Source organism: Pelophylax lessonae (genome assembly GCF_965119305.1).
Source record: "Pelophylax lessonae genome assembly, chromosome: 8".
NCBI classification, from domain to species: Eukaryota; Metazoa; Chordata; class Amphibia; order Anura; family Ranidae; genus Pelophylax; species Pelophylax lessonae.
The window spans coordinates 280,874,273-280,888,155 of NC_138775.1; the positions used below are offsets into that span (position 1 = coordinate 280,874,273).

General features: G+C 46.6%; 1 protein-coding gene across 4 annotated transcripts in view; it reads right to left on the bottom strand.

Moving 5' to 3' along the window:
* PATJ (PATJ crumbs cell polarity complex component) overlaps nt 1-13,883 on the bottom strand; it is a 483,060-nt gene that overhangs the window by 12,526 nt on the left and 456,651 nt on the right. For all 4 annotated transcript variants that reach the window (XM_082265149.1, XM_082265150.1, XM_082265148.1 and 1 more), the window contains one exon: nt 11,512-11,616. In XM_082265149.1, the coding sequence (XP_082121275.1) occupies nt 11,512-11,616 (105 nt within the window). The remainder of the gene's footprint in view (nt 1-11,511; nt 11,617-13,883) is intronic.

Consider the following 13,883-nt stretch of genomic DNA (forward strand, 5'->3'; position numbering starts at 1 on the left):
CAAACGGATAGCACCTAGCCATGCGTTTGGAAATAACAGGGGTTCGTTTCAAAACGACCCCATTTGGGTAAAGGAAAATCCTTCGCCCTTTTGGTAGGCTAACAAGTACCAAAAAGGAATCTCAGTCTCAGCTACCTCTGCCGGTGTAACCTCAAGACTAAAGGTTTCCCGGACGGACACAACTAGTGCATCCACCACTCTTGTGCTATGGCGGAGGCAGAAACGTGCTCCTCACTGCTGAGGAGATATTACCTGAGACAACAGCCCCCTAAGAGGGACCTGCAACTGCATTGACCAGCTCCGAATCCGTATCTGAAGTATCTGATAAACAATAGGGGTAGGCGGGGGTCGCTACTTGACCCCCGTCCCTGACAGGCCACCTCCACCCGGGATACCAAAGACTCCAAAACTGCCGATAATGCATTAAAAACAAGTGGGGTACTGGAGGGTCCTGCGGCCACCTTGAGGGGATCAGGTGGGGATACCTATGCGGCAGGGTCAAATGATTATACAAGACACTTGCCAGCGACAAAAAATGACAAAGTAAAAAAAAAAACTTTTTTTTTTTTTTTTTGTGTCCCCCAGTCGCAACAGCGCCACTCAGTGTTACCTGCCTTTTTGGACCCCACAGAGAGAGAGACAGACCCCAAGGCTCATCCCTGATGCACAGAAGTTTTCATCAGCTTGCTCAGTGCTTGTCTTGTTACAGACAGGAAGTCTTTGGCCCTATTTCCTGGGTAAAAGAGGCGGCTCCGCCCCTTAACACCCCTGCCGGCTCCTCCCCCTGGCTCCATGAGGTGTTTGAGTCACCTCAAACATGGCCGCCCCCATGCTGGAGACACGAGGCTACACCAAAATGGCGGCCTCGTGCGATCTACCAGACAATGACGGCGGCCTGCACAGAATAGCGGCATGTCTGCAGAAGGATCTCGGCCTCACAACCCTTCACCCTCATGGTGGTCAGCGTGGTCGGAGGTACCGGACCCTAGCGGGCCGTATGCGGTCCGTGGCCGTCGGGAGGCATCTGCTTAGCTGGAGGAATGATCTGGAATGCAGTATACATGTATAGACATCGCCCTGTGGCTACTGACAGGTAGGATACCTTATACTATCACAGTAAAGTTCTAGTACTGCCACTGACTACAATCATTTTCACATTTTTACAATTAGATTGTCAGCTCCCAAACCAAGCCTCCTGGCTTCTTGTACACAAAAATCACACTCAATTAGGGGGATCTGTGACATGTTGTAGGATAGAGGGGAACCCATCCTTACCATTACAGAGAGGGGCCCGCGTTCACCACAAGACCCGTCAGGGGGAAAGGGGGAACATACTACTCACCATACCGGAACCAGGCGGGCGCCAACTCCTGACAGTACCCCTCTCCACCGAGGTAGGAGGGCTGTCGACCAATACGGGCGCCGTGACTCATGGTCTTTGGCGTTTCAGCGAGACGTTTAACTCGCAGGGTCAGTCCCCGTCCAGTGGGACTATGTCGCGGCCGACCCAGCGCGGAGCTATGGCCTGCACGCGCTCGTAGGCTGAACTGGGGTGACCACTGGATCTCAACATCCCGCCCGTCGCCCAGTTCAGCTTTCTTGCTTGAAGATCTCACAGGAACACTGGAGAAAAAAAGCTGTCTTAAAAAATTCTTTTCTAAGAAAAAAATCCTGCCAGGACCGAAGATCCCAGCAAGGTATCTAGGTCCTTACTCCTGACTAGACAGAAAAAAACTGATTTGCTGTGGCGGAGAGAGAGAGGATATACCCTCGGGACTGCCCCTGGGGTGTGGCCAGAGCATTTTTCATTTCCTGTCTAGTCCTACTCCTGTGGAGGCAACATAACCCAAAGGTGCTGTATCACCGAGGACTACGTCTGTCAATGAGCGATAGAGAAAATAGTACCCCGAGGGCCAGATAAAGGCAAGCAAAGGGCCATATCCAGCCCTGGTGCCACAGTTTGGAGACCCCTGGTCTAGAAGTTAGTGGGATAAGCTGAAATAGTTGCTTTGGGCACATACTAGCATAGTGTGAAAACAGGAAGCACACATGTGCACGTGTGTTGCCATCAGGACAGTCCATTAATTTTTAATGGGTTGCCCTACGTATACAAAGAAACTTGTGTACCTTCCTAAAGTTTTTAGTACCACACCTTCTTGCATGTTTTTTTAATGCACAATAATGCACTTCTTCCTTCATGTGCTTGGATGGCAGTGGATGACACCTGAAGCTGACAAGAGTTATTTTGCACATTTAACATTAGGGATGATCGAACGGTTCGGGTCGACCATCGGTTCGACCCAAACATTGACTGTTCGAAATTCGTCCGAATTCCGAACTTTTTGCTGAAAAAGTTCGGAATTCGGCAACCAGAACCGACCAAAATGCAATGGGACAGGAACTGGGCTTTAAAAGCCTGTTATTGGACCAGAACCATCAGTAAAAGCCAATTGAGGGGGCAGGAGGATGCTAGGAATGTGATTGGAGTGACTAGGGGGTCCAGAGGCCAATCAGTAGTATATAAGATAGCCCCGCCAAATCTATAGCACTGTAATACAGGGGCTGTGGAAGAGAGTGGAAGCAGTTCTGTTACTCCTGCTTCAAAAGTGTCATTTAGCAATTATTAATGTGAGGAAAGGGATATCTAGTGTAGTTAGGGTACTATTTTCCACTATAGTTAGATTCAAAAATCTAGTTTCTGTAGGGAAAGTGTTAAGTGTCAGGGTGACTGTAGTGTAGTGTAGGGTGAACTGACTCTGACTGCTATGGCAGGGTGACCAAACACTTCCATGTCAGGGTGACCGCCATAGAAAAAAGATTGTTTGTATTAGAATTGCAGTAGAGCAGGGTAGTGGCTCCGCTACATTTACACCTGGCCGTTTTTGTTGCAGGCGTTTATTGGGCTTTTTTGTGGACATCTTTGGAGGCAGGCATGACATCTGAACTTCTGTGTAGGGGTATATATATATATATATACACACACACACACACATATATGTATATATACACATATATAGGTGTGAAAGTAGCAGAACCCTATGCCTGCGCTAATGAAATTATTTGCAGGCATAGGGCTCCGCTCCTATCACACCTATATGTGTGTATGTGTATATATACATACAAGTGTGTGTGTATATATACCCCTATACAGAAGTTCAGATGTTATGCCTGCCTCCAAAGACGCCCAAAAAATGACCAAAAAATGCCTGCAACAAAAACGCCCAGGTGTGTTGTTGCAGGCATTTTTTTGGGCATTTTTTAGGCGTCTTTGGAGGCAGGCATAACATCTGAACTTCTGTATAGGGGTATATATACACACACATATATGTATTTATACACATACACACATATAGGTGTGATAGGAGCGGAGCTCTATGCCTGCACATAATTTCATTAGCGCAGGCATAGGGTTCTGCTACTTTCACGCCTGTATGTGTATATATACATATATGTGTGTGTGTATATATACCCCTACACAGAAGTTCAGATGTCATGCCTGCCTCCAAAGACGTCCACAAAAAAGCCCAATAAACGCCTGCAACAAAAACGGCCAGGTGTGAAATTAGCGAGCCACTACCCTGCTCTACTTCAATTCTAATACAAAATCTATTTTTTTCTGGTTCTGGACATGCTACAGAGCTGAAACTTCACAGGTACACCTTTTAGACCCCCCCCCCCCCCGACACTAAATCCAAAGAAATCTAATTTTTTTTTTTTCAATAATTTTTCAATAATTGGCTCTCTATCAAAAATTACAATTTTTAAGAACTTTTTTTTTGTGTGATTCATAGTCCCTGGGGCATGACCCAGAACCCTAGGCACTTTTTAGGTGCATTTATTGGGTTTTAGGGCTTCAAAATGGTGTTTTTTGATTACCGAAGTTCGGGTCCCATTGATTTCAATGGGGTTCTGGAATCTGGACCTGAACTTTCGGGAAGTTCGGGTGTTCTGGTCAAACCAAACTTTTCAAAAGTTTGATCATCCCTAGTTAACATGTGTGAAGACTTGCACTATCTTGTGTGAGTTAGTGTGCTACATCAGTGTGAAAGGGGCCTTATTCCGGCATTGCGGAAAACTCCGCCCACTGAGATAGCCCTGGTGTGCTATTGGCTGGGTTTCCTCCACTGTCCAATAAGAACCCTCATTGGAAACAGAGGGGAGACTCCCCAGGCTCAACAGGTCACACCTGGAAGCATGTGACAGCCTAACTATATGATCAGGCCCCCCTGATATGCAGACAGGGCAACCCATATGCTCTTTCCTAGTACCTACCTAGGAGGGTGCTACATGTGCAACAGATTCCCCAAAATATTTCTAACATTCACACATTGACATCAAGTACAATGCAGGACCAATAACCCTGCATTACACAAGTATTGTGAGGGACTGCGCATTGTGAGAAGCTCACAGTGTGCAGTGAAATCAGAGGAAGCTATTTCAGTCCAGGAGAAGAACCTGTACAACACTACAAGACTCAAGGGTGTGCTGGAGTTCAGCTTTAAAGTGAGTGGCTTTCCAGTCTTTAGCAGAGGATCAAGGATTTCTGGATTGAATAATCAGTTCACGGATTTGTTTAATTTGTTGTCTATAGTTGCTCTTTGAAGGGTGATTGGTTGCTTAGATTCATCAGCTCCACTTTTACTCCAGTTTTATATCAGAATTATGGGGTTCTGAAGAGAACTGCACCCTTGTGCAAACCAGCAGTGAATAAAATAACACGCTCCATCTGATGGATCTTAGACATTGTTCATTTCCGTATCCCTCACCTCGCCAGTCCGTACCGTGTGGCCGGTGATATTGAGCCGCATATCATTAAAGATAAAGTGGAATTTTTAAAGAGAACAGTAATAAAACATTTATCACCCAAGAACAAGATGGAAAGGAAAGAACGTGTTCACTTCTGTATTTGAACTTGTAAGGTATAGTGGAGAGAAACTGTATCCTTCTGCAACACCCAAATAAGAAATGGGGACTGTGGGACAAAAAAAGTGGACCTGTCTTGCACGCGCACAAGTGGTAACCGTGTTGTGGGCACAGCAGAATGTTTGTTGTGGTGCAAATGCTTCACAATCAGTAAGGGAACATATGATGACTACAATATTGTTGCCACTGATGACTCGATGGAAGGTGGGTGTTTACTTTTGATTATAATATATTACTGTGTGAGATTTATAAAAAAATTGTTCTGTCTAACGCATTTAGAAGACTGTAATGGCTGAAACACATAAGTATCCTTGTTGGCCTGGATTTTAGCCATCTATAATAATAAATTATATTTGAGGATCCTTACTGGAGTGCGGGTCCCAGTTATTAGGGAACTTTGGATCTAGCATAGCTTGCAGAGGCTGAGACTGTGCACCGCTGTCCCTTTTCAAGTCATTTAGGTGAGGCGGTTGAGCATAGTTTATTCCTCTAGCAATTGTCACAAAACATTAAGTTATAAGGAATTAATACACAGAGCAAGTGCTGACAATCATTTGGGGTACACAAACAATACAATATCAAGTGATGACAGGAGGAGGAAGAACCTGCAACCTAATAAAGGCATAGTACATGGTATTTCAGTTACAGGTGCTCTTACGTCTTCAGCAAAGAGACCTCCCCAATACAGTTTTCACCTCTGTTACTGCTTACTTTGAAATCATTATCTGCTTGCAAAGACTGAGCTGATTCTAAATGTTTTCTTCACTTCATTTTTGTTTTCCAGGAAAATAAAAATTAAAAAAAAAAAAAAAAGGCCAGCAGGAAGAGTAATGGACATACCAGGCAAAACTATGTGTAGATCTGACCATCACACCTCTCTATATGGCCCATAGTGTGTATGAGCTGTGTTCAGCATGGTGCACCAGCAGCAGAAAACACACAGGCCCAAGTAAATTAAAGCAATGCATTGAGGCTGACCGGACCGGAGCCACTTACAAACCATAGCAGAAGAATGTTCTCTTGCTATGATGCCAACAACTTCTGCAGCAAGGAGCGGTCCCAAAACATATATGGGAGGACTCCTGAGAGCAGATAGCGTGGTCCCTGCACTTTCCCTACACCTCTGGAACCTCTCCCTGCCGCTATGCACTGTCCCTGACTGACAGGGGATAACTGTCCCTACACGAACCACTCGCACAATGCACGCCAAAGTTAGGGAGCCAGGGCCTTAAATAAGCCCTGCCCTCACCCAAGATGACTGCAGAGGTCATGAGGGGCACCAGCGTCCAATCGGACAGCTATACCCCTGGTGACTGTAAGAAATCATATAGGAACCAAGTTGCTCACAACTTCCTCCCCCTTCTGTATTGCAGCTTCATTCGAACTGCACCAACAGAGGAGGGGGGGGGGGTGGGGTACAGACTGCAACTCCCAACACATGGACCCCCAATCTAAATGTTGGAGTTCCGGTGTTTCCAGTAAGGGGTACTGTTAATACAACAATATGTCTGACAATTGTGCTCTTCCAACCTTGTGGTTCTGTTCCAGAATGACTGTCCCCCTGTGTACAAAGCCAGCTCCATAAGGAAATGGTTTGATGAGTTTGGGGTGGAGGAACTTGTGTCCTACGCAGAGCCCTGATCTCAACCCAATAAAACAACTTTGAGATGAACTGAAAGCCTAATTTAACCCAGGTCTTCTCATCCAAAATCAGTACCTGACCTCACTAATGCTTTATTTGGATGAATGGGGACAAATTCCCACAGACACACCAAAATCTTGTAGAAAGCCTTCCTAGAATAGCCGAGACGGTTATAGCTGCAAAGGAGGACCAACTCTATATTAACGCCAATCATTTTGAAATGAGATGTCCACCAATCTCATGTAGGTGTGATGGATAGATATCCACAAACTTTTGGCCATATACTATATGTTGTCAGATAAGTTGTTCTGGGAATAGTAATTCCTAAGCTGAGTGAGTAATAAAGCACCGCTGACCAGGCACCAATATTAGCGTGTATTGTCCATAGCTTCCTGTCACTGTTTTAACTTGTCCTAGGCAAATAACAGCTTTGGCAGATTTCTGTGGGCAACGTATGGCCCATTTCAGACATTTGTGACACCTGAAGCTCAACATCCACCATTATCTTGCCCAGAACATCTGTGACTGACGGATTAGGCAGTGGGGGGGGGGACACAGGAGCAGAACACCGAGCTCCCAGGAGAAGCTAATCTTCAGTGTTCACGCAGCATGTGTCTAGTAAGAGAAGCGTGAGCTGGATGTGGAGATAATAAGACTTTCTACCCTACTGAACACAATTACCTGACCTTTCACTAAACTGTACTGCACCGCTCAACTCCGATAAGGTACAAAAATACTCTACTCTGCACCTGTCATGATTATCGGATGATAACGCAGACTATTTGCAGCTATAAAGATTAGACGATTTCCCTTAAAACTACCAAAAAAAAAAAAAAAAAGTGAAACTTCTGCTTTATTGGAAGAAAAAGAAATATCCCTTTTTTGCCAGCAATATACACAGCAAGGATTTTAGCAAATGTATTGCTTAGCTCCTTTTATTCTCTACGTACTTCCATAGGTGTCTTCAACAGCACCGAGGGCGTCTTTTAAAATCAGTGTCGAGGGAGGATATTCCTTTTCTATTATTACATGATAGGTGCGTTGTAATAAATAGGCCTGCTGGATTACCAATTTTTTAAATGTCTGGAGCTGTGCATTACACTTTTGCCCACATAACATATATACATACTTTAACGGCCACATGCCGCACATACATATGCTACCATCGGTCAGTAATTCAGTGGCGGCTGGTGCTCAAATTTTTTGGGGGGGCGCAAAAAGAAAAATGTAATAGGTATTGCTTCGCGCCAAAAAACGCAGTAAAAAAATTGCGTGACTTTGAAGCTGTGCCCCCTTCAATGCAATGAACACTGTGCTGTGCCCCCTTCAATGCAATGAACACTGTGCTGTGCCCCCTTCAATGCAATGAACACTGTGCTATGCCCCCTTCAATGCAATGAACACTGTGCTGTGCCCCCTTCAATGCAATGAACACTGTGCTATGCCCCCTTCAATGCAATGAACACTGTGCTGTGCCCCCTTCAATGCAATGAACACTGTGCTGTGCCCCCTTCAATGCAATGAACACTGTGCTGTGCCCTCACAATGCAGAGTTCAGCGTGCATGCCCCTTTCAATTCAGAGCGCCACAGCATTGTCCCCAATCACTGCAGAGCGCCACAGCATTGTCCCCAATGATTGCAGAGTGCCCACAGCATTGTCCCCCAATGATTGCAGAGTGCCACAGCATTGTACCCCAATGATTGCAGAGTGCCACAGAATTGTACCCCAATGATTGCAGAGTGCCCACAGCATTGTACCCCAATAAATGCAGAGTGCCCACAGCATTGTACCCCAATGATTGCAGAGTGCCCACAGCATTGTACCCCAATGATTGCAGAGTGCCACAGAATTGTACCCCAATGATTACAGAGTGCCACAGAATTGTACCCCAATGATTGCAGAGTGTCACAGCATTGTACCCCAATGATTGCAGAGTGCCCACAGCATTGTACCCCAATAAATACAGAGCGCCTCAGCATTGTACCCCAATAAATGCAGAGCGCCACAGAATTGTACCCCAATGATTGCAGAGTGCCACAGAATTGTACCCCAATGATTGCAGAGTGCCACAGAATTGTACCCCAATTATTGCAGAGTGCCACAGCATTGTACCCCAATGATTTCAGAGCGCCACAGCATTGTACCCCAATAAATGCAGAGTGCCCACAGCATTGTACCCCAATGATTGCAGAGTGCCACAGCATTGTATCCCAATAAATGCAGAGCGCCACAGCATTGTACCCCAATAAATGCAGAGTGCCCACAGCATTGTCCCCCAATAAATGCAGAGTGCCACAGCAATGTACCCCAATAAATGCAGAGTGCCACAGCAATGTACCCCAATAAATGCAGAGTGCCCACAGCATTGTCCCCCAATCAATGCAGAGTGCAGCGTGCGTGCTCCCTTCAATTTAATGCACTTACCTGGCGGCGGCGGGTTCTTCCCTCCTCGATCCAGTCCGTCCTCTCTGCGGCGGCGGGAAGGAGAGCGGCTTCTCCCTCGTCCTCCGAGCGGTGGTGACGGTGAGTGACTGACTCACGCACCGGCACCGCCCCCATTGTGATGTCCTGGATGATGATTGGTCCAGGCTGGAGACTGGACCAATCACAGCCAGGATATCCGAAAGTGGGGGTGTCCAATCGCAAGGACTTGCGATCGGGTTACGCCCCCAGAAGGCTGCCGATCGGCGCCTCTTCTGGGACGTAACCCCACCCCCCCCCCTAGCCACCACTTCCATTGCAAAGGCCGGCGAACCCAAATTTCTTTTTTTAAAAAACTTTATTTGTTCGCTGTCATTTTTTTTTTTCTTTTTTTTTGGGGTAGGGGGGCGGCGCCCTGGTGCCCGCTATGCACAGGCCGCCACTGCAGTAATTTATGTACCCCCACTGACCACCAATCCAGAGACACTGTTTACTCCTACTGAAGCTGGGACATTTTGTACCCCTGCTGGCCAGAATTCGACCTTCCTAAAATCTGAAGGATGGTAAACTGGCCCTTTGATAAAGTTTGGAAACCCCTGATCTATTATGAGAAAAACTGACCACAACCTGGCATGGCATCGCACAATTCTCTCATTTTCCTACTGGTCTGTGGGTTACCCATCACTCTTTGAGAACACCTGAAAAGTAAGGGAAGCGAGATCCACCACGAGGTCCAGACCTGCCTTTTCAGGAGAAACCAGGGCACTCTGCAAAATGGACTGAACATGTGTCAAGACACCTGGAAGTACTTTCTGTATTAGTAGATCTATCAAGCCCACAAGTTCCTAGAATAGATGTAAATGCTGACCACTTACCTTTTATTGCATCGCAGTGCTGCTGATCTCATGCATTCTCTTTGCAATCAGTTCACATAAGCATGCACTCCATCGATGGCTGCATGCCATTTCTTAGGGTGGGATTTCTCGGATAACAGCATGCCTAATGGGTGCTGAAGTAGCCACTTGTAGTCTCCATCAGGTGCTCATGTGCCAAGGTGACAATACGGATGCACAACTAGGAGGCAGGAACAGAGCATTGTCACCCAATTTCCCAACAGGAAATTCCTGAACAAGGACATTTATGGCAGGATCAGAATCCATCACAAATACCTTATTTACACAAGACGGGAAGCATGGCAGGTCCAGGCAAAGGGCAGGACTTTTTAAGTTAAGAAGCGGGTGATTGGTTACTAGACAGCAGGGCGGTCAAAGCAATCAATCACCTGCCTTTCACATGAAAAGTCCCGCCCTTTGTCTGGACCTGCAATGCTTCCCGTCTTGTGTAAATAAGGTATCTGGGATGGAGAGGAGTCTGTGATTTTTGGGGGGGTATGGAGTTTGTGTTTTGGAACTGAACATAATGGTATGTCATATAATTTTGCATATAGACAAGGAGCTATTGTATGTAAATCTGACTTCCTAATTAATGTCATTTTTAGTTTTAATTATCATGATACAAAATAATGGATGTGGGGGCCTTTTGGTGGGCATGATTTTTTTTTGGGGGGGGGGGCAGCATTTCATTTTTGGACCTAAGCAGCACAATGTCTTGGGCCAGCCCTGGGCAGAAGGGAGTGTCTGACAGCAAGCTGATCATTCTACTTCCCTTTTCCTTACCTATGGTCATATGCCCTATTCAGATTGCAAGTTGCTCTTCCTCTGATATCCTATGCCCACAACTAATCTGTTTATTGTACTAAATGTAAAAATGTTCATGTGTACTATATATGCTCTACCTTGTTGCAAAACATTACGTAAATTATTTGCTTACTGCGTTATAGTTTGGTGTTTGCACTGTTACAGCCAGAAATGTCTGAGCCAAGAGTGTCAGAAGGGTCAAGGAACTTTCAAGGTCAAGGCAACCACTGGGGTCAAGCATCTTTAAGTGGCCCTTACGGGGGTAAGGCTACATAGGATTTTAGTGAATATGTTACAATCTACTTTAATGGGGTCAAGAAGAGCAGAGGTGTGTATATATCTGTGCCTCAGCAATATCCCTCACTACTAGGGTATGGACAGGCAGAACACTGGGGACTGGAACCACATTTGCAGGATAAATACCACTTGTGCCCGTGGAGTGAACAATCTCTGCACACAGCTGTCAGGAAATCATGGCTTTCTATCAACACACAAATATATAAAACAGCAGTTTAAATATTGCCTCAGATGGAATCTGGGAGGTAGTAATCCATCACAGCTCAGTGAACTGGAAGCTCCTCGTGCAATGCGGCTAATAAACCGAATGCCAATCACGTAGGTGGCGCGCTGCAATTTTCAGATGAGTGCTGGAAGCGGCAGGTTTACTTATCAGCGGTTACACAGGGACTTTGTGCCGCTGGTTAAGCACACTAAGGTGTCAGGAATAAGCACACAATGGGACAGCGCAGCCCGTGGTCAGGGACGCTGCATGGTTTATTGGTTATTATCTATCATTTACAGGTGTGCGTCACACCACTCAACCTACCTCCAAGGTAATGGCTCCGAATGCGTTCTTCAGGATGTTAACCACTTCGGCGTGAGTGAGGCCGTCCATAGACTGCTTGTTAATACTGACGATCCGATCTCCAACCTGGGAGTAAACGTATGTGTTATGGAAGATGCTTTACAAGATAACTCCATCCAACACTGAATTTTATTTTTCAAAAATTGCAGCAAAAAGTGAGCTTGCAGTGAGTGAAGAAATGGATTCAAGTAGTCGCCACACACATTTCAGCCTGATCATTTAATAATCCATATTTTTTGATTATTGCTTTTGATTGAGGTTTATAAGATCAGAGGGAAGATGAGAGAATCCACAGGCTGGAATATTTTTGTTGACCTGAGGGAAGGTATGAGAGCAGGCAGTATGTGTAGGAGAGGAGTGGGGAAGGTACAGACTGGGGGCATAAGGAAAGCAGAGAAGTGTGGGGGGTATGACAGTGTGCAGTATGCGCAGGAGAGGAGTGTACACTGAATGAGCGCACTTTAGTCGGGGGCCGCGCTGGCAGGGGCAGACTGGGCCAGGGCTGCATGTATTTGGCCCGGTGCTCCTTGGGCCGGCGCCACTCTCCCGGCCTCTCCGCGCCGGCCCGAGTGTGCTTTGTTGCGGCGGCCTATTAGCTTCCCCTCTGATTAGGTGCAATCTGCAGCATCCCATTGGCCCTCCCCCTGCCCCGGGAACCCTCTGGTGTGGAGAAAGGTGGAAAGGGAGGGGCAGTGCAGGGTGCCGATGCCATGGTGGAGTGTAGGTACAGCAGCTGCTCCTGGAACAGCAGAAGATACCGAGGATCAGCTGGGTAGCTGGAAGAGCCTGAAAGCCATGGAGAAGTAAGGAGGATTCACCGAAGTACATTGTACTAGGGAATGGAGGGGGGGGGGTAATGTTGTGTGAGGTCAGTGTAGTGGTTAGGTAGGTCAGTTTAGTGGTTAGGTAGACCACTAGGTTGCCAGACTAATCTATTAACCTTCTATGATGAAGTGAGCTGCCATCTAGATAAAGGAAGGCCTGTGGATGTGGTGTAAATGGACTTTGCAAAGGCATTTGACACCGTTCCCCACAAACGCTTACTGTACAAACTAAGGAAGATAGGTATGGACCATAGGGTGAATACCTGGATAGAGAACTGGCTCCAGAGGAGAGTCCAGAGGGTGGTGATTAATGGGGAGTACTCGGATTGGGCGGGTGTGGAAAGTGGGGTCCCCCAAGGTTCTGTCCTGGGACCAATCCTGTTTAATTTATTCATAAATGATCTAGAGGAGGGGATATCGAGTACAATCTCAGTATTTGCGGATGATACTAAACTAAGCATGCCAATATCTTCTATGCAGGATGTGGAAACCTTACAAGCGGACCTGAACAAAATAATGGGGTGGGCAACTACATGGCAGATGAGGTTTAATGTTGAAAAATGTAAAGTAATGTACTTGGGCGTTCGAAACACAAAAGCAACTACTCACTAGGGGGGGAACCTCTGGGTGAGTCTAGGATGGAAAAGGACCTTGGGGTACTGGTAGACAACAGGCTTGGCAGTGGCATGCAATGCCAAGCCGCTGCAAGCAAAGCCAACAAAATACTGGCATGTATAAAAAAAGGATTCACTCCAGAAATAAAGAGATTATTCTCCCACTCTACAAGACTCTGGTCCGGCCACATCTGGAGTATGCTGTCCAGTTCTGGGCACCGGTCCTCAGGAAGGATGTGCTGGAACTGGAGAGAGTCCAGAGAAGGGCAACAAAAATAATTTGGGAAATGGAGGACATCAGCAATGAGGAAAGACTACAAGCATTGAACCTATTCTCTCTGGAGAAGAGACGCTTGAGAGGGGATTTGATATCACATATGTACAAATACTGTACTGGCGACCCTAGCATAAGGAACACATTTTTCAGAGAAAGGGAATACAATAAGCAGGGGCGTAACTACAGGGGTTGCAATTGCTACCGGGCCCCATGCTCCAGGGGGCCCGGTAGCAAACCAGTGGGTGAACTTCCAGGATCTCAAAGGTCACACTTGTGACTGGGCCCTGGCATTGCACCACTGTGGGGAGGCCCCAAGATTGCAGGAAGGGGGCCCACTGCAGAACTTGTGAAAGGATCCTGCTGCGGGACCATAATAAAAGGCCATGCAACGAGAGTAAAGAGCCCCAGGATTAGTGGGAAGAGCCCCGGGCTTGAAGGGAAGGGCCCCGGCCAGGGGTCTGGGGGGCCCTTCATGGTTTCTTGCAGCGGGGCCCTGAAGGTTCTAGTTACGCCTCTGACAATAAGGCACGGTGTCTTTCACTAAAACTAGAGGAAAAACGGTTTAACCTAAAAATACGTAGGGGGTTCTTTACTGTCAGAGCAGTAAGGATGTGTAAT